The sequence below is a fragment of the Manis pentadactyla genome, chromosome 4 (assembly GCF_030020395.1).
Source record: "Manis pentadactyla isolate mManPen7 chromosome 4, mManPen7.hap1, whole genome shotgun sequence".
Lineage (NCBI taxonomy): Eukaryota > Metazoa > Chordata > Mammalia > Pholidota > Manidae > Manis > Manis pentadactyla.
In genome coordinates, this window is record NC_080022.1 from 189,817,271 (window position 1) to 189,835,528 (window position 18,258).

At 51.2% G+C, this 18,258-nt stretch overlaps 1 protein-coding gene and 1 long non-coding RNA gene across 5 annotated transcripts in view; one reads left to right on the forward strand and one right to left on the reverse strand.

Annotated features, from left to right (window-relative positions):
* Nucleotides 1-1,189: 1,189 nt before the first annotated feature.
* Nucleotides 1,190-18,258, reverse strand: part of CCDC57 (coiled-coil domain containing 57) — a 118,563-nt gene continuing 101,494 nt past the window's right edge. For all 4 annotated transcript variants that reach the window (XM_057501869.1, XM_057501870.1, XM_057501874.1 and 1 more), the window contains one exon: nt 1,190-1,583. In XM_057501869.1, coding sequence (XP_057357852.1) covers nt 1,396-1,583 — 188 coding nt within the window. In that variant the 3' untranslated portion in view covers nt 1,190-1,395. The remainder of the gene's footprint in view (nt 1,584-18,258) is intronic.
* Nucleotides 12,434-17,158, forward strand: LOC118925150 (uncharacterized). The gene is made up of 4 exons (XR_005029914.2): nt 12,434-12,485; nt 12,998-13,074; nt 14,685-14,863; nt 16,862-17,158. It is a non-coding gene; the product is annotated as an uncharacterized LOC118925150 (long non-coding RNA).

Consider the following 18,258-nt stretch of genomic DNA (forward strand, 5'->3'; position numbering starts at 1 on the left):
AGACAGAGGGCTCAGGGGCTTGCTGGGGCTCTGCAGTGCTTCTGGGGGGGGGGGTGCGACGGGGCATCGCTACCCACGTTAAGCTCAAGGGAGTCACGTGGTCACACCTCCATTCGAGGGGCACATGCTGGAGACAGCAGCGCGCCGGGTCCCCCGATGGCCCTCTGCTGTGCCCAGCTTGGGCCTCCAGGACACTGGGAGCCCCGTCATTGCCTCTCTGGCTCCCGGAAGTGTGGTGTTCCGGGATAGGGGGTAAGCTGTGGGAAGGATGGCTCTCAAGCTGTGTGTTCACGTGGAGCTGAGTGAAGACACCCAGAAGGCTGCTGGGACCTCTGGGCCAGCATCAGGCAGGTGTGTGGACTGCCGACGCCACTCTGTGGCCTTTCCTTGCCGTGGGTGAGGGCTGCCACCTGCCACTGCACCTATGAGCCAGGCAGGTGCATGACACTGCCTACATTCTATAAGGGGGCACATGGCGGCCGCCTGACATACTGTGGCTCCTGTCGCTCTCCTGTCCTCCTGGAGAAGCTGTCTGCCCTGTTCAGAGAGAGCTGGCTGCTCAGAAAGGGGCAGCCTTGGGGCCTCCCCAGTGCCTGAGGGCACGGACCATACTCTGTGTGGGTGGTGGCAGACCAACTTCACTCCTGAGCAGTGGTGCAGCAACGCTGTGGCTGTGCCAACCAGGTGCAGATGCCAGGCGAGGAAAAGACTGAGGGCTCTGTCCATGACTGTCCTACATGGGGGGCGGTGTGGAGACGCCGCAGTGACCCGCTGTGTGCATCTGGTTGGCCCTATGGGGCTGACTGAGGACTAGACGTGCCACCTGTCCCCACCCCCTCTGACATGAGCACCCCAGCATGCAGGGCAGGGCAGGGGCCCTTCTGGGCACGTGGGCCGAGGTGGGAAGGCAGCTTCTGGTCTAGCCACGGGGTCAGCAGATCTATGGTTCTCAGTACCTCAGGGAGGACGCCTCATACACACGGCACTTCCTGGGGAAATGCTTGTTTTGCAGGGGGCCTTCTGGCCTCCGTGACCCCTGCCACCCTCACCTGGTCTGTGGAGGCCACCTGCCTGTGACACCTGCTGGCACACTGGCGAGCAGTGGTTCAGGCAGGGGGTGGAGGCACCCCCACAGCACCAATGCCGTTTCCTGAAGAGGACAGGTGGACAGCTGCACAGACAAGCAGGTGCACAGGAGGCTCCAGCTTTAATGGCCCTGCAGTCAGCCGGTACAGGGCCTGGCAGTTTGGGGCCACCTGCTCTGCAGCGTGCTGCCCCACCCCATGCACCCATGCTGACGTGGGGATAATGGCTCAGGCCCCAAACACCTAAGAGGAGGGGGAGAAGTAGGGGGTAGGGAAAGGGGGTAGAGCGGTGGGGAGAGGGCGCAGGAAGTCAGTCCTTGAGATTGTAGTTACGGACCTTGGGGGGCAGCTGGCAGCCTTTAGGTTTTGCAGGACGAGTCCTGGAGGGTCTGGTGGGCTTGGTCTTTGCCTGGGCTTCCACCTTCTTCCCTTGGATGGCAAAGGCCGCCTGGGTCTCAGCGGCGCTCCCCTCAGGGTGTGGGAGGCTGGCCGTGCGCTCTGCCAGGGGAAGAGAAACCAGAGAAAGGAAGGCGTGTAGTATTAGGGCAAGAAGCACTGTGCGCAGGGAGCTGGGGTCCCAGGGGATGCGGTGTGCTGCTTGCCAGCGAGAACCACAGGCCTCGCCCTAGTTTTCTTCCCAGAGCCGGTGCGGGCCGGGCACTCTGGTGCAGACCACTCAATGGCAGTGGCTGCACCTTGAGGTCCTGGCACAGAAGGCCTCTGTGGGCACGTGCTGTCTGGGTGCTCTGTAGGGCCCAGGCCTGCCTCTCCACTGGGCACTCAGGACATTTGGCCCTGAGAACAGCAGCTCCCACTGGGACCGTTTCGTAACGGGTCCCACCTCTTGGGGGTGCTAAGGTTAATGGTTGACTCAGCATGTCCCGGGCACGTCCCCAGCTGTCACCACTCCCTGCCCACTGGCCATACTCACCAGGCACCTCTGATGTGCATGGCCAGGCACAGGCTAAGGACCTGGGAGCTGAACCGCATCACAGGCAGGGGACAATGGATGACACTCCAGGGCAGCCCTTCCAAAATACCACAAGAAGTTCTCTGTACTAGGTATTGTAGGTGTGTTCTAAAAGTCCTTCAAGCTTTTCTCTATTTTCAGCTTTTAGAATGAAGCATGTACTTCTTGTAAAAAAACCCAGAGATGTTATTAAAGAGTGATTGTACGACGCAAGCTCAGAAGCAGCTTTCCCTCTCGGGCTGGTCCAGCAGGCAGCCTTGGGGTCTTCAGAGCCCCAGGAGGGCTGAGCTGGAAGGGAACGCTGTCAGGGCGTAAAGACGGCAGGGCAGGCCTGCCCAGCATTCACAGGTGTAGGCACACTCGGGTGTTACCCGGGCCTGGCAGTGTGGTGCTATGGGGAGGCAAGGCGGCGGGGCGGTGGGGGGGGGGCTTGCCAGCATGTGCTGCACGCAGGGCAGGGCACTGGACGCTGAAGGGAAGGAGGTGCAGAGGGCAGGGGCTGGGAAGCAATCGCCGACTGGCTTCAGGGTGCCGCTGCTGCAAGCCCCCTCCGGCCGGGCCTACGGCTGGGTGCCTGGGCTGCACCCGGCCAGCAAGCTCCTCTGAGCACACTGTGGGGGGCGCCAGGGAGGCAGGGGTGAGCAGATGGGGCTGGGGCCGGTCTGCCCTCTCACAGAGATCTAAGCCTGAAAACTAAACAAAAAAGACACCACTCACGAAGGACCCTTCCCTAAGGCCGTGGGGGCCCAGCGCCTGGAGGCACTGTGAGCACCCGAACCTGGCCCAGTGGGCTGCCTGGCATGCCCTGCTCCTCACAGCGGAAAGATAGTTAAGAGCAAGCAAAGCTCTCCTTTGCCACAGAAATGTGGCCCTGGCGAGGGCTGCCTGGAGGCCACGTGCCCGTGAGCTGCACGTGGGGCCAGGCACCTGAACTGCTCTCGGAGATCCGGCCGTGACCCTTTGGGCCTCATGGGCTGCTTTCCATCTCCCCGGAAGGAAGGGCAAAGGGTGAATGTGCCTCTGCAGAGAGGCCATGAACTCCAGCCGGGGCTGCAGGCCCAGTGGAGAGGAGCACACGGCCGGGCCCGGGTGGGCTGAGAGCTCGCAGCTGCGGGGGAGCCCCGAGCAGACCTGCTCTGTGGCTGGCAGCTCCCCACAATGTCTCTGCTGCTCCCTGCTCCCTTTCAGCCCATGTGGAAGCAGACGGCTGTGGCCATGCAGACAGGCCCCCTGGTGCCCAGCCCTGTGCTGTGTGACCCTGTCCTGACACGCTGATACCCTTGTGCAGCTTCCGTCCAAAGCTGAGGAGCCGTGGCGGCACTGCAGGCCGTCCGGAGAAAGCTGACCAAAATAAGTTAACCGGAGGCTGGTGGCTCCAGGCTGTGTCACATGTACAATTCATGACGCTCATGGACGCTGGGGCCCCATCTTCCTGGGTCCTCATGGAAGCAGGGCCCAGGCATCGGCTTCACCTGGAAGACAAGGCTGAGCTCAGGGATTCCTTTTTGCAGGCTGGGGCTTGTGGGAGGCTCCACAAACTACTCAAATAAACAAATCTGATCAATCTGTCTTTCTTCCCCCACAACTGGGGCTGCATCCCTTTCATTTCCTCCCTGGTCCAATTGCCCTGTTGGCCTGCAAGAAGTCTGCCTGCCCAGTCGGCCCTGTGCCCATGAAGCCTAGGGCAGGCGGCACCTCCCGGGACCCAAGCCGCCTGTGGGCTGGTCCACGGCGCAGCAGGCCCGGGGTCTATGGAGAGGTCATGGACAGCCCGGCACGTCCAGGGCTGTGAGGATGAGCAGAGGAGTTGCTCAGCAGGTGTGAGAAGCCACGGCCTGGCGTGGGTGCCCATCCCCGGGTCTGGGTGGAGGTGGGCATCTCAGATTCCCAGTGGCCTTACCATTCAATGCTGGCCCCTCAGCAACGGCTGCCCAGTGGCCTGGAGGAAACGCCCACATCAGTCCTGCACTGTGAGTGGGAGGGTTAGTGTCTCCCAGCAATGTGGCTCCCCTGGGAGAGGCCCGCATACGGGGCCTGGGCTGGGGGTCATTCCTCCAGAGCTGCCCTCCGCTCCTGTTGTGCTATTGGGTTCTTTCAGGATGGACTCTTCTGGAACGTTCTCTTCTACAGAAAGGGCCTGAGGCCACCTCATGGATACCTAGGCAGGGTCGCTCTGCATCTCAGGGATGAGTGTCCACATCAGAAAAGGCACCAATGACTCCAGGGGGGCCCAGTCTCCTGCCCCTCCACCCTCCCGGCCCCACAAACCTCCCTGGCTTCTGTCCACACTGGTTTGGACGCACATCATGTTAGCACAGGGCTGAAAGTCAGCCGTCAGCCTCCAGCCAGCCTGGCTCCTTGGCTTTGTGGCACGCAGAAGGCGAAGGCCATCACTGTAGCTGATGTGGCCAGTGGTAAGAGTGACCTGTTTTAGATGCTGGGTCAGGTGTCCTGTGGGCCCTGCTCAGAGAAGGGAGCCTGGCGGGGTTTGAACATCAATCTGACCTGTGTCCCCATGCCAGGGATTGGGTGCCCCTTCTGTGGGTGGCTGGGCTTTTCTGCTCACCCAAAGGGGCTCAGCCCTGCTCACAGGGAGAACCAAGGAGCCACACATTTGCAGCAAGGTCCCTCAAAAGATTACACTGGTGTGATCATTAGTGGTGCACACAATCTCCTGTGTGCTTGTGGGAGAATCTGCAGTATCAGAACTGTGCTTGGCTGTTTCAAACTGAAACATAGGCAGGGGAGTGCTTGTGATGGTGCCAGAAGTGTGCACAGTCAGACCTGCAACTCCCAAGAGGCCTGGCCGGAGCCACAGACGCCATGCCCAGGGAACGCCGTGTGTGTCCTTCCCTGGTTAGGACAGAGAGCCCTCTTCGCAGCCACAGTCACACGGCTCCCAGGCTCCCTTTAGGATGGAAGGGCATTCTTAGAGGATGGCCGTGGAGGACAGAGTTTGGATGAGGCTTACACATGACTCTACTACATCTTCCCACTGAATTATGTGAAACACAAACCTCTAAATAACTATAGGGATACAGGCACAAGAGTTTTTTAAACAAACAGGACAAAAATTCCATTCTATCTAAGGCTCTGCATTGAAAACACTCTTGGAAGTGCTTAGATGAGAGAATGAAATCCAGAAGGAGTGGCAGGAGACCTGAGCGACGGGGAAATCGAGGCTCTGGAGACCCACGATGACCCAAAAAGAAGATTCCAGGCACTGTTGCTGCGAGCGGGGCAGAGGGGCTGGAAATGGGGTGAGGGCGGTGTGTGAGAGCCTTGTGGTGGGGGACCAGGGTAGGCGGCGATGGTCCTGAGAAATCGGCTGTGTGAGCAGGCACGCAGGTCGGTGAGACTGTCCCAGGACAGGATTAGAGTGTGTGACTTATAAAACAGCAGAAGAAAACTCGATTTCTCAAATGAAAAGCAGGAATGTAGAAAAGTGAAGTAAAAAAGTAAGTGGGGAACGAATAATATGAGAGAGAATCAAGTCCAATAGATTAAAAGTTCATTAAGTATAAATGAGTTAAACTCTCTAGTGAAGACAAAAGTTCCCAGATTGTATTTTAAAAAGGAAAATAAGGTCATCCAACAAGAAGTCGTGTAAAAGATCTATTTAAAACAAAAGACACAAAAATTGAAAATAAAAAAATAAAATAGAATCAGGCAAAAAACACCACAGAGGCAAAGAACCGTATGTGTTAGTAAGAGTGCAACTCAGAGCGTCTCGAGGAACGACCGGCGGACTTGCCGGGAAGCCAGGAAATACAGGCACACGAAGATTTTAATTCGCCCTGTTGGTCACAAACCAACTCACCAACCAGAGATGGCGCAGACTTAATCAGTGGAATTAATTAGCGTGAGTTGTCTAGACGTCTAGACTAACAGGCAGACAGCGGCCCTCTCTTTCAGCAGACACAGAATAGGCGGCTCAGTCCACAGATGGGTGAGGCACAAATCTCAGTTTGTCCCCAAAATAATGCGATAGAATCAGAGACCAGCATCAAACCTGTCAGATCCATTCGGCTTTGAAACTGCCCAGTGTGTTGCAGAATAATCATTCAGTCATAAAGGAAATCATGAAACGAGTCAAGAAATATTTGGAATTAAATCTCAGAATTTGTAGGACACAGTTTTAAATACACTTACCAGGAAACACTGACAGTCAAAACTACCAGAAGATGAGCCGAAACAAACCTCCAGGGCTTGAAAGAAGGCGACAGAACAAAGCCGGGGAAACAAGAAGGCAACGACCGAGTGAAGGGGAGTCTCAGTGGGACGGAGACCCCAAGAAAACGGGCAGTGCCGGACATGAGCCTGTCGTCTGCTGAGACCCGTCGGAGGGGCGGCGAGTGGGCAGCCGGGCAGCGGGGAGACCGGGAGGTGCGGACGCCGACCCAGCGCCAGGCCGGCGCCTGACCCGTCCGGCCGCCACACGGAGGCGGGACGGTTTGATGGCGTTCCCCTCCCAGGAGACCCCCTGGTTCGGACGGCTGTACAGGTGTTCCACTGGATTTTAAAACGAACCAAAATTTCAAGGAAGGAAACAGTCCATTTCCATCTTAATCAGATTGTCCAGAAAAGCAGAAAAAGAGTGAAAATTGCCCAGCACACGTGATTCCCAGTGCAGGTAAGGACAGCACAAAAAAAAACCTTGCAGGCCTATTTAACTTACAGCTTCAAGAACTGTATAAACATTAGCAAATCAAAACAAACAAGTATTAAAAATACATAATTATCAAGTGAAGTTTATCCCAGTTATGAGACTGGTTCAATGTCAGAGACTCTACCACCATATTTCACCACATTAATAAAAGAAAAGAAAAAAATCATGTTTGTCTTAACGTGGACAAACATCTGATAAGGCTTAACCCTGATTTGTGATGAAAACTCTTAGAAAATCAGGAATGTAAGGGAAGTTTTTTAGCTGGATAAAAGTTACACTTAAGAAACACAGCAATCATTATATTTAGTGGAAAAACTAGCCTCATTCCCTTCAGCCTAAGGGACGGAGAGATGAGCACGTGTTAATATGGCTCTAGGGGTGCAGCCAACTCAACAAAGGAAGAAAAAGAAATAGGGGTATATAGGCTTGAAAGGGATGAAATAGTCATTAATTGAAGGCAATAGAATCATTTTCCTAAACAAAAATGCACCAAAGACAAACTGTTAGTATTAATACAGAATATTCAGCAAGGTGGGTGGACAGATCAACCTGTCGACTGCAGAGGACTTGTCTAAGGACTGCAAACACCTAGTAAATACGGTATCAGAAATAGAAAGAGAGCCTCGGCCTGCCTGCCGCCTGTCTGTGAGTGGCCCTTCGTCACACGGGCCGCTAGTTCTCGCCGCGGCTGCTGCTACCAGCCACCCGGAGTCCCTCCCTCAGCAAAGGAGGGTTGAGGCCGGTATTTCTTCTTTACATAGTGAATGTGAAACATGCAGCATTCTCCAGAGACGAAATAACCCTTTATAAATCAAGAAAATGGAGCTGTTATACTCCATTGAAACTAATAGGGTATTGCATGCTGATTATACGTCAATTAAAAAAAAAAAAAAGAAAATGGAAGTGGGTTTGTTCAATACACTTAAAAAATTTTTTTTGAATTCAGGAACTAGTTCTTCATACAAAGCCTTGAGTGCAGCGCTGGCCGGGGTGAGGGCAGGAGCCCCCACCCAGAGGCCCTGCTGCGGGGGGGGGGCATCTCTGCCGTGATGACCTCCCCCAGAGGCTCCCAAGCGCCCCAGGGGCGAACGATCACGGAGCCAGAGCAAATCGGTAAGAGTTACAAGGACGCTTGGAGGGTGCGCAGCAGCCGGGAAAGGCCCGCTCTGGCTCCCCCCGATTCTGCTTGTGACAGACTTAGACCTCCTCTGCTGGAAGCAGAGAGCCTAGAAGGGGGTCCCCCGGGCAGGAGGGAGAATGTCTAGGGGACAATGTGGCATTCACTTGTCACAAGGGAGCTTTCCCTTGGCTGCAGCTGCTACCAGCTGGTGTTTGGGCAATGCTGACCACAGGTGATCCTTTAAAAAAAAATCATTTCTAGTTAGGTATGAGTTACATACAAAAAAATGCACCTCTTTTTAAGTGTACATTTCAATGGGTTTTAGAAAATGTATATATCCATGTATATAGAACATTTCCATCACCCCAAAACACCTACCCCAGCCCCAAGCAAGCACTGATCTATTTTCCATTACTACTGATTAGACGGGTCACTTCTGGAGTTTCACATGAATAAAGCACACTAGGTACTTTCTGATGTTTGATTCTTCCAAAGAAACGGCTTTGAGGTCTATCTGTGTCGCGTGTGTCGGCGGCTCTTGTGCTCGCACGGTGGCATTCCATCACAGGCCTGCATCGCCCCTTGCTTTTCCATTTATCTGTTGACAAGACATCTGTGTCGTTCCCAGCTTGGGGATGTCAGGAATGAAGCCGCCATGAACACACACGTTAGGTCTTTGGTGCACAGATGTGTGCATTTCTCTTGTGCAATTACTTTGGAATTGAACAGCTGGGTTGTATGGTAAGCATGTGTTTGACTTTTTAGGAAACTACCACAGCATTTACCGATGTAGTTGCCCTACCCAGGCCCACGAGCCGTGTGTGAGGGTTCTTGTTGCTCCAATCCTTGCTACCAGTTGATATCGTCAGGTTAAAAATTTTTTTTTGGTCATTGTGTGAATATACAGTGGCTTAAGTTTGCAATTCCCTGATGCTAAATAATGTTGCGCATCTTTCATGGGTTTATTGGCCATTGAGTTATCTTTTGTAAAGTGTCTTTTCAAGTACTTTGGCTTTTATTGTGCTTGTTTCTTACTACTGATTTGTAGAATTCTTTATATATTCCAGATACAAGTCTTTGATATGTATTGCAAATATTTTCTTCCAGCCTGTGACTGAAGTTTCATCTTAATGGTGTCATCGGAAAAACAGAACTCAAAAATTTTCATGAAATCCAATTTATCAATTTTTTTTCACTTATGGTTTGGACTTTTGCTGTCTTAAGGAGTCTTTGCCTATCCCAGAGTCACAGGGATTCTCTTCTGTGCTTTCTTCAAGAAGCTTTATAGTTTTATGTTTAGGCTTATGATACATTTTGAATTAATTTTTGTATTTGATATAACAGTTGAGTATATGTGTACCTACATGTGTATGTGTATCTACTTGTTACATAACAATTTATTGAATGAACTATCCGTTCCTTTCCCCATAAATTACCTTAGAATCTTTGCATTAATTGAAAAATCAATGTGTGTGTGGTGTGTGTGTCTTTTCTGTTCCCTGTTGTATATGTTTGTCCTTATGCCAACAGCACAGCCAGGATTACTGTAGCTTCACAGTAAGTCTCGCTATCAGATGGTGTAAGTCCTTCAACTTTGTTCTTTTTCAAGATTGCTTTGGATGTTCTATACCCTGTGCATTTCCACGTAAATTTTAATTTTCAACGTCAATCTTAAAAGCCTGCTGGGATTTTGATTGAGATTTTGTTAAATCTATAGATAAATTTAGGAAGAAATGACACCTTGACCCGTCCAACCCATGAACATAGTGTATCTCTCTGTTATTTATGTCTTAGTTTTCTCTGCAGCGATTTTTTTCAGTGCACAGATATTTTGCTTAGTATACATCTAAGTATTTCATGGTTTGGGGTGCTATTGTAAATGGTATTTTTTATTGCAACTTCCAATTTTCATTGTTATATATAAAAATACAATTGGTGTGGTGTATTGATCTTGTGTCCTGGACTTTGCTAGTCATCTTTTTGTTCTATTAGTTTTTTTTTTTTTTTTTTAGTGTTTTAGAACTTTTTATGCATTAGATCACATGTTATGTGAATAAAGACAGTTTTACTTTTCTTTTGCATCTGTATGTCCGTCCCACCCCTTTTTTCTTGCTTCATTACATGGCTAGGGCTGCCAGCACCACGTGGACTGGAAGTGGTGAAGTGGGCGTCAGCTGTCTCCATTAAGTAAGATAGCAGCTGCAGGTTCTTCACAGGCGCCCTTTATCAGCTGAAGAAGTTCCCTTCTATTCCTATTTTGCTAAGGTTCTTTATCTTTTTATTTTATTTTTAAAATCATGAATAGATATTCAATTTTGTTAAGTAATTTTTTATTTATTAAGACAATCATATGATTTTCCTTATTTAATCTGTTAATATCACATACTGATTTGTTTTTTAATGTTATACCAACCTAACTAGGTTGGGATGTACTACTTCTTCATATATCATTGTATTTGATATTCCGATATTGTATTAAGGATTTTTTGGGCCTGTGTGCATTAGGATATCAACCACAGTTTTCTCTTCCTGTAAGGTCTTTGGTTGGTTGGTGTCAGGGTAGTGCTGGCCTCATAAAATGAGCTGGAAAGTTCTGTCATTTTTTTTTAAATGAATTTGAATGGGAACAGTATTCTCTCTTGAATGTCTTATAGACACCACCAATGAAGCCATCTGCCCTGGAGTTTTCTTTGTGGGAAGGTCGTGGTTGCACATTCAACCGCTTCACTAGATAAAGGCCTGTTCACATTTCTGTTTCTCCCTGAATTGATTTTGGTAACTTGGGTCTGTCAGAGAATTTCTCGATTTTATTGCTGTCAGTTGGCAGAATTGTTGTTTTGGCATGTAATTGTTCTTATTGTTCCATTATCTTCTTCTTAATATTTATAGGACATGTACCAATGTCTCCTTTTTCATTCATGATATTCATAATTTGTATTGTCTCTCATTTTATCTGGATCAACATAGCTAGATGTTGGTCATTGGATTTCTTCTTTTTCTAGCTTCTTAAGGAAAAAGTGTAGACTACTGATTTTAGAACAATGTTCTTCCCTAATATAAACATTTAAAGGTATAAGTTTTTAAGCACTATTTGTGATTTTTTTCTTTGACCTATGAGTTATGTAGAAGTGTTCTGTTTGTTTTCAAAATTTTTGGATAATTTTCTAGATATCTATTATTGATTTCCAGTGAAATTCCTTTGTGGTCAAGAAACATTCTGGATGGTTTCAATCCTTTAAAATTCATCGAGACTGGTTTTACGGCCCGATGTATGGCCTAAATGCTTCACGTGCACCTGAAAAAAATGTGTATTCTGCTCTTGTCGTATGTAGAGGCCTAGACATGTCAGTTAGGTCGAGTTGCTCATAGTGGTGCACAAATCTTTTATATCCTCACTGATTTTCTGTCTATTTGTCCTATCAATTACTGATAGAGAAATACTTAAGTCTCCAACTGTAATTATGGATTTGTCTGTATCTCCTTTCATTTCTGTGAGTTTGTACTACACGTGCTTTAGAGCTTTCTTATTAGGAGCACCACGTGCAGGACTGTCATGTCTTCCTGACTAACTGACTTCTGTATCATCATGAAATTGTCCCTCTTTATCTGAGGCAGTATCCTTGTTGGGAAGTCTACTTCCCTCTAGGCCTCCATTTTCTTAATTTGTCTTTATATTTAAAATGGATTTTTGTAGACAGCAGATAGTTGAGTCCTGCCTTTTTCTCCCTGTCAACTTTTTAATGCAATATTTAGACAACTGCTTTTAGTGTTACGATTAACATGGTTGGTTTTAAATATATCTTCTTACTAAGTTGTTCACCACTTGTCCATCTACCTTTGTTCCCCTTTTTCCTCCTTTCCTGTTTACTTTTGGATTGATTTTTTTATTCCGTTTTTATCTCTGTCATTGCACTATTAAACATTTTTTTGGTGGTCACTCTAGGGCTTACAACATGCATTTTTGACTTACCACATTCTACCATGAACTATTACACAGTTTCACATGGAAGGCCCTTAGGATCGACGAGAGTATTACTTCCTTTTCCCTTTCCACTACTTATATACTTTTCATCATGCGTTGTACTTCTGCAAGGACCACAGCCCTGCGACACACTATCACTAGGTGTGCTTCCGACGGCCGACGCTCTTGTAAAGGAGACGGTGAGCCTGTGCCCGCTGGCGCCGCGCCCGCCCTCCCGCCTCCCCGCATCGCCCGCCGACCCACGTCCCCGTCTGGCACCATCTCCCTTCAGCCTGAGGAGCGTCGGTCGGTATTTCCCACGGTGCAGGTGGGCTGGCGATGAGTTCTATCAGACTGATTCGTCTGTGAGTTTTATTTCGCCTTAATCTTTGAAGGATATTTTTGCCAGATACAGGATCGTATTTTGAGAGAATTTTCTCCCTTTCACATGTTAAAGATGACGACGGCCCTGTGTCTTCCGGCTCGCGCGGTCTCCGAAGTCTGCCACGACTGTATATCTGCTCATCTCTGTGTAGTGTGTCTTTTATTTTCTCCTTGAATGCTTTTAAGATTTTCTCTTTCTCACACTGATTTCCAGAAATTCAGTTGTGTTTCCTGGATTGCAGGTGTGCATGTGTATCTGTCTTGCTGCTCGGAGAGGTTCAGCTTGAATCTGTGAGGTAAGTTTTCCTTAAATTTAGAAAAAAAAAACCCCTGGCCGTTGTTTCTTCAAATACTTTTTCTGCTTTCCTATTTCTCTCCTCTTTCTGTTGGACTAACAGGCCCTGCCTTCTAGGTCGGAGGCTGCTTCTATCCCCACTTCTCTCTCCGTGCGTCACTTAGGACAGATTCTGCGGCTGTGTCTTCGTGTTCTCTGCTCTTCCTTCTACCATCTCTGTTCTGTTGTCAATCCCATCCAGTGACTTCTCCTTATCAAATCCTGTATTTTTTTTTACCTCTAGAAGTTCTGTTTGGTTCTTTTTCATATTTTCAATTCTCATTATATACATGATTTTCTAAATGCTTGACTGCAGTCATAATAGTTCTTTCGATGTCTGAGTCTCTCACTGTTGACTGATTTTCCTCTTTGGTGTGGATCATATTTTTCTTCTTCTTCATGTCTTGTAATTTTTGACAGGATGTCAGACACTGCAAATACTCTGTTGAAATTTTCCTGTTGTTTCTCTTTTAGAGTGCGGGGTCTCGACTTAGTGGCAGTCAGGCTCCTTTATTCGGTCATTTCAAAGGCCGTTTTCAAGCTTTTCTGGGGTGAGTCTGGAAGGGCCGTTGCTCCGGAGACAACCGGCCCTATTACTAGGGTCAGACTTCTCTGGGCCTCCACTGAGTGAAGGTGACCCTGAGGACTCATCGCTCTGCTTGGCTGGGCCTACTTCCCTGCCCTGGGAGAGCTCTGGAAGCGGCCCCGCTTGCACTTGTCTGTCCTTCCTTTACCGGGGCTGCCGGGGCTTCAGTGTCTGCGTCTGTGGCCGGCGCACGGGGAACACTGCAGAGGCGCTCTCCGCAGACCCCTGGGGCTCTCCTTTGCCCAGCTCCTCCCTTTCACGGCTCTGCGACCCCGGGTCCCTCTTGCCTCCCCAGGCTCCACTTCCTGTTTCTGCAGTGCCACAAGGCTGCTGAAGTTGTTTGGCGCCCTCCTCCCTGTGCCTGTGGCCCAGAAATTGCCATCTGGCAGAAAGCTGGGGGACCCTGGAGCCCACCTCATTTGTTCTCCCCTCTTTCAAGTACTGCAGTCCTGTGCTGTTGTCCAATGTCTCAACAGTGGTTTCATATTTTGTCTGATTTCCTAGTGTTTACGAGAGGATGCTAAAGCCTAGTCCTTGTAACGCACAGCCTGGCCAGAATCAGCAGTGCGTGCCGGCCATGCCGTGGCCCCAAAATAACTACTCCTGAAGAGGAAGCTGATTTGGTTAGTTAAGTATGTACTTTGTTTCAAAAGTTATTTCAACACTATTTTTTTTCCCTAAGTGGCAGTAACTGTTTTATCAAAACAACTTCAAGAAAAGTGCTAACGAGGATCTATGTGACCACCTGCCTCTCGAAAAGCTGAAAGTGCACCCTGTCCCTCTCTAAACGTCTCAGGCTGCAGCCACCAGTAGAGGCAGGAAGCCGAGACGCTCCCCCAGCTCAGGTGGCGCCGCTTCCTCTTCCTGCCCGAGCACCGGCTCTGGGGTGTCCTCAGCTGACAGTCCCCGGAGGGCGCTGCGGGGAGGCGCACACCCACTTCACGGCGGCTTCCGGGTGTCCCCCGGCTCTCATGCCGTGCCGTCCCGAGAACAGCCACAGGCAGAGCCGAGAGGACCGAGGCGGATGCTGTGCGGCAGGACAGCAGGACCCGCTCGTCCCCTGGGGCCTTGGGACGGTCACCGCCACAGTGCGCAGTAAGTGTCCCGTCATGCGCAGGGCGGATTCCATCACCTCCACCACGCGGGGTCGCCCGGGCTGTGGCGGTGACAATGTGCATCAAGCCTCACGGTGGGAGGCACCTGCTCGTGCTGCAAGCTCAGGTTTCTGGAGCCCAGCCAACGGGCCCTGCCTGGGGCTTGAACCACCACGTGCCTCTGGTGCAGAGGTCGGTCCTCCTCAGGCTCAGGTTGGCCTCTGTTCCTGTGGGTCAGGCTGCCAGTCTCTTGAGTTGGTCTCGCAAGGTTCTCTTTGGCTGCCCATCTCACCATGGCCACCAGGAGCCCCATGTTCCCCTTCTGGGACAGATTCTCAGGCCCAGGGGCAGTTTTGTGTACTGCACAGGTATGAGCAGCACGGATGGGAAGAAAAGGGCACAGCGTCACAGGCGTGCTGACAGTGGGGCTGCGTGTGGCCGGGGCCCTCCTGTGAGGCTCGCCTCTTCTTTCTCATCTCAGAGCTGCACCCCGGCAGCTGCTCCTTCTGGCCATCACTCAAGCACACAGCTGGGCGCCAAGACCTGCTCTCCTGTGCTCGACCCCCCTGGGCTTCCAAAGAGACACAAAAGCAGCCGTGAGGAGTTCAGATGGTGATGTTCCTGGTCTCCAGGGCATGTGGACAAGGTCCCGTGTTCAGGGTATGTTTTCATGTCCTCACACCACAGTTGAGCCTGCAGCCATGGCTGAGCCGCAACCTGACTTCAGAGAACAGTCCTAAGTACTGCCCCTGGGTCCGGGCATCCTTCCAGGGAAGGCGCAGAGCAGTCCCCGCCCACAAAGACAGGACACAGGAAGGAGGCGGCTGCGTCCCGGAGGCCCCCCGTCAGCCCCACTCACAGGCTGGTGACGACCTGCAGAATGTGTTGGGAAGCCGGGAAGAGCTGGTGCGCGTGCCTGGTAGCGTGATCACATGTGGGCATCCTGTGACTCTCAGAGCAAAGAGAGCCTCAGTCTATGTAGAGGCCACTGGGTTCCCAGTCTGGGACGGTGCTTCACCAGGCACTGTGCCCTGGGAGCCCACCGGCTGCTCCAGGTCACTGTTGCGTTTTTGGTTAACCATGTAAAGTCATAAACACAGTTCACAGCAGAGGGGCCAGCGCCACTAAGTATGGCTGGGTCTGGCTCGCAGGAGTGTGTGGCTCGCAAACTGAGCTGTAATTTGGCCTGTGCTTTGTTTTGATTTTTTAATTAGTTGCCAGTATTCAAAAGGTGAAAATTCCATATAAAAAATGTGATTTCCCACTTCTCTTGAAAAGCAGGAGATCTGGTTCCCTGGGCCATCTGCCAGGGAGAGGTGACGGGGGGCTGTGCCATCCACTGCCCCCCTAACAGACCCAGCCCACCAGGCCTCCACCACCCGCTCGCAAGCACAGTCTGGCCGCCAGCCCCGCCCCGGCATGCCCGCCCGGGCCTTCTGCCGCCTGCCGCCTGCCGGCGCTGCACCTGCAGCCCTTCTCAGCCAGGCGGCGGACTCAGGGCTTGGCGTCAGAGGGCAGGGCTTCTGATCCTGATCCACTGACTAGGCGCTGTGTGACCCTGGGCAAGCAACCTAGCATCTCTGGGCCTGGGTCTGTTCATCTGAACAAGAGGCCCAGCCTCTGGGAGCTGCTGGGGAAGAGAACATGGTGGCGGGCAGAGGGAGGTGGTCTGGCCCACAGTGGCTGAGCCAGGTGTGCACTGGCTCAGAGGCTTGGAAACATTAGCTAAGAGCAAAAGGCAATTGTTTTGTTTTTTTCTGGATTGTTAATAGCTAAGGAGAGCCTGGCAAGGCAGTTTTCTGATTTGGGTACTTCCGTAGGGAAATCTGCAGAAATGCTCTCACCACACAGCATTTAACAGTCACTTAGGATTGGCAGCTCATTAGGAGGAGTATGCATCCTTCATTTTAACATTTTAGAAGCAACCCTTTATAAGGAAAAGTTTTTAATTCCGGGAAAAACTATGTAATTTTCAAAAGAACAAAAATTCAAAGAGAAAACCACCACTAAGGTTGTACCCCTTCAAGCTGCCTTCCTCCCCCTCCTCAGCACCCCCATCCCCAAATCCTCAGACTGAGAAAGGGTGGGGAGAAGGCTCCACTCAGAAGAAAACAGGGTGCACTGAGGACTGAGGGGGCCTCCCGCAGCTCAGCACGCAGGGTGGGGACGCGGCCACTCTGGGTGTCGCCCGGCTCCTTTCCTTGGGACCTGCCGCCGGCCCGTCAGGACCTCTGGCCGTGGCTCAGCGCCCTGGGCCCCAGTGTCCTCACTGGACAAGGGGACCCCAGCAGAGTTATGGCTTCTGTTCATCATGGGGATTAAACACTTCAGCAAAGCCACAGCCCCAAAAACAGTGCCTGGCACTTAGGAAGCACTAAACGAACACCTGCCCTCTTTAAAATCCTCAGTAGGACGGCGTTTCTTTGTAAAAGTCGGTGTCCAGCCCCGCCCCAAGCCGTAGGGCCTCTGGAGCACACTTTTCTACCTTCTGTGTTCTGACTTTTAAACCTCACAGTGAACATGCATGTTCTCATGCTGCCAGCTTTTACGGTCACTTTAAAAACAGCACACAAACAATACATAAAGAGGCCAACCTAGCCTGTAACTTAAAAACTGAAAATTAAAACCAATAATGAAATACCATTTTTCACCTATCAGATAGACCAAAAAAGAAAATGCTTGGTAAAAACGCCCCAGTATTGGAGGAAAGATGCTCCTACCCCCTGCAGCCATGAGCGCGACCGGGCCAACTGTCTGGAGGGGGAACGCGAACGCGCACCTTCGGCCCAGAGACCGCGCTTCCAGGTGTCCGTCTGACAACAGACTCCCAGGAGCACCCCATATATGCCAGGACATCCACCACAGCTGTCTCAGGAGCCCAAAACTACAAGCAGATGTGCTCATAAGCAGCGCGCTCGCACACTTAGAGATCTGCGGCACACAGGGTGCAGGGCGGGCTTGGAGAGGGGCAGGGGGTGGGACAGCTGCCACCTGGGGGACGGGGACAGGCCCTGGGAGGGAGGCCTGAGAGGAAGTGAGGGAGGAAGGCATCACCTTTTCACCCAGAACTAGGCGCTCTTTTCCTTCATTTCCCAACTCCAAGGCCTGTCACCCAACCAGACCAGGCAGGAGCTGCTCCGGAGGGCATCCCACACCTTGGCGTGGTGAGCGGCCTGCACACGTGGCCTGGGCACAGGAGGTGCTGACCCCAGCAGCCCCCGCACAGACACACCAGTAACCCCCGAGAAGCCCAGCTTGGGCCGTGCCCTCTGGGCCACTCAGGCTTTCCGTGCGGCGGCTGCCTTGCACGCAGGTCAGACACCTGTGTTTTTTCAAGCACAGCCCTGGCTGAGCAGCTAGTCCTGGCTGTGGGTCCGGTCAGCTTGGATGAGTTTTTTACATATGACTGACCTAAGAATATTTTTCCAATTGGGTTATTTTTGAGGTTAAAAAATAATTATCTTAGAAGTTTGTTACTCTTCAGTCACTACTGTGGTTAATCTAGTTCTCTGTAATATTCAGCTCTGATTCTGTATATTTTAGGGTTGATTTTAAGCCATTTAACTCTTCCTGGGATGCATTTCAGTGTGCAGGAGGGGACGGAGTTACTCTCAGAGCTGACCGCTGCCTCCGGGGCAGGCTCTGCTGGGGAGGGGCCCTCCTAGGCAGGCTTGGTGTTACTTAAGGATGTGTGCTGATGTCTAGAAGGCCAGGTCCTGCTATTACCTCTTCCCCATGCATTCTGTTTATTGCCCCAGGACTTGAAAATCCACTGAGTTAGCTTCAAGAGAAACTGTTGATATCTTGATTAGAATTACCCTAAGTGGTTACTTCACTTTGGAGAAGGCTGCTTCATCCGGGGTCTATATTTTCAAATCAGCAGTGCTTGGTCTCTTCCCTAACACACACTTTTCTGGAGACACCAGATCCCTAGGCTGCGGACTCACCCCTCAGGCTACCCCCCACCCCACCCCCGTCAGCTCCCCACACACCTTGACTGAGCCCCACCGTGTGCCTGCCAGTGCTGGCCGGGGGTCAGGGAGCAAGGCCCGCGC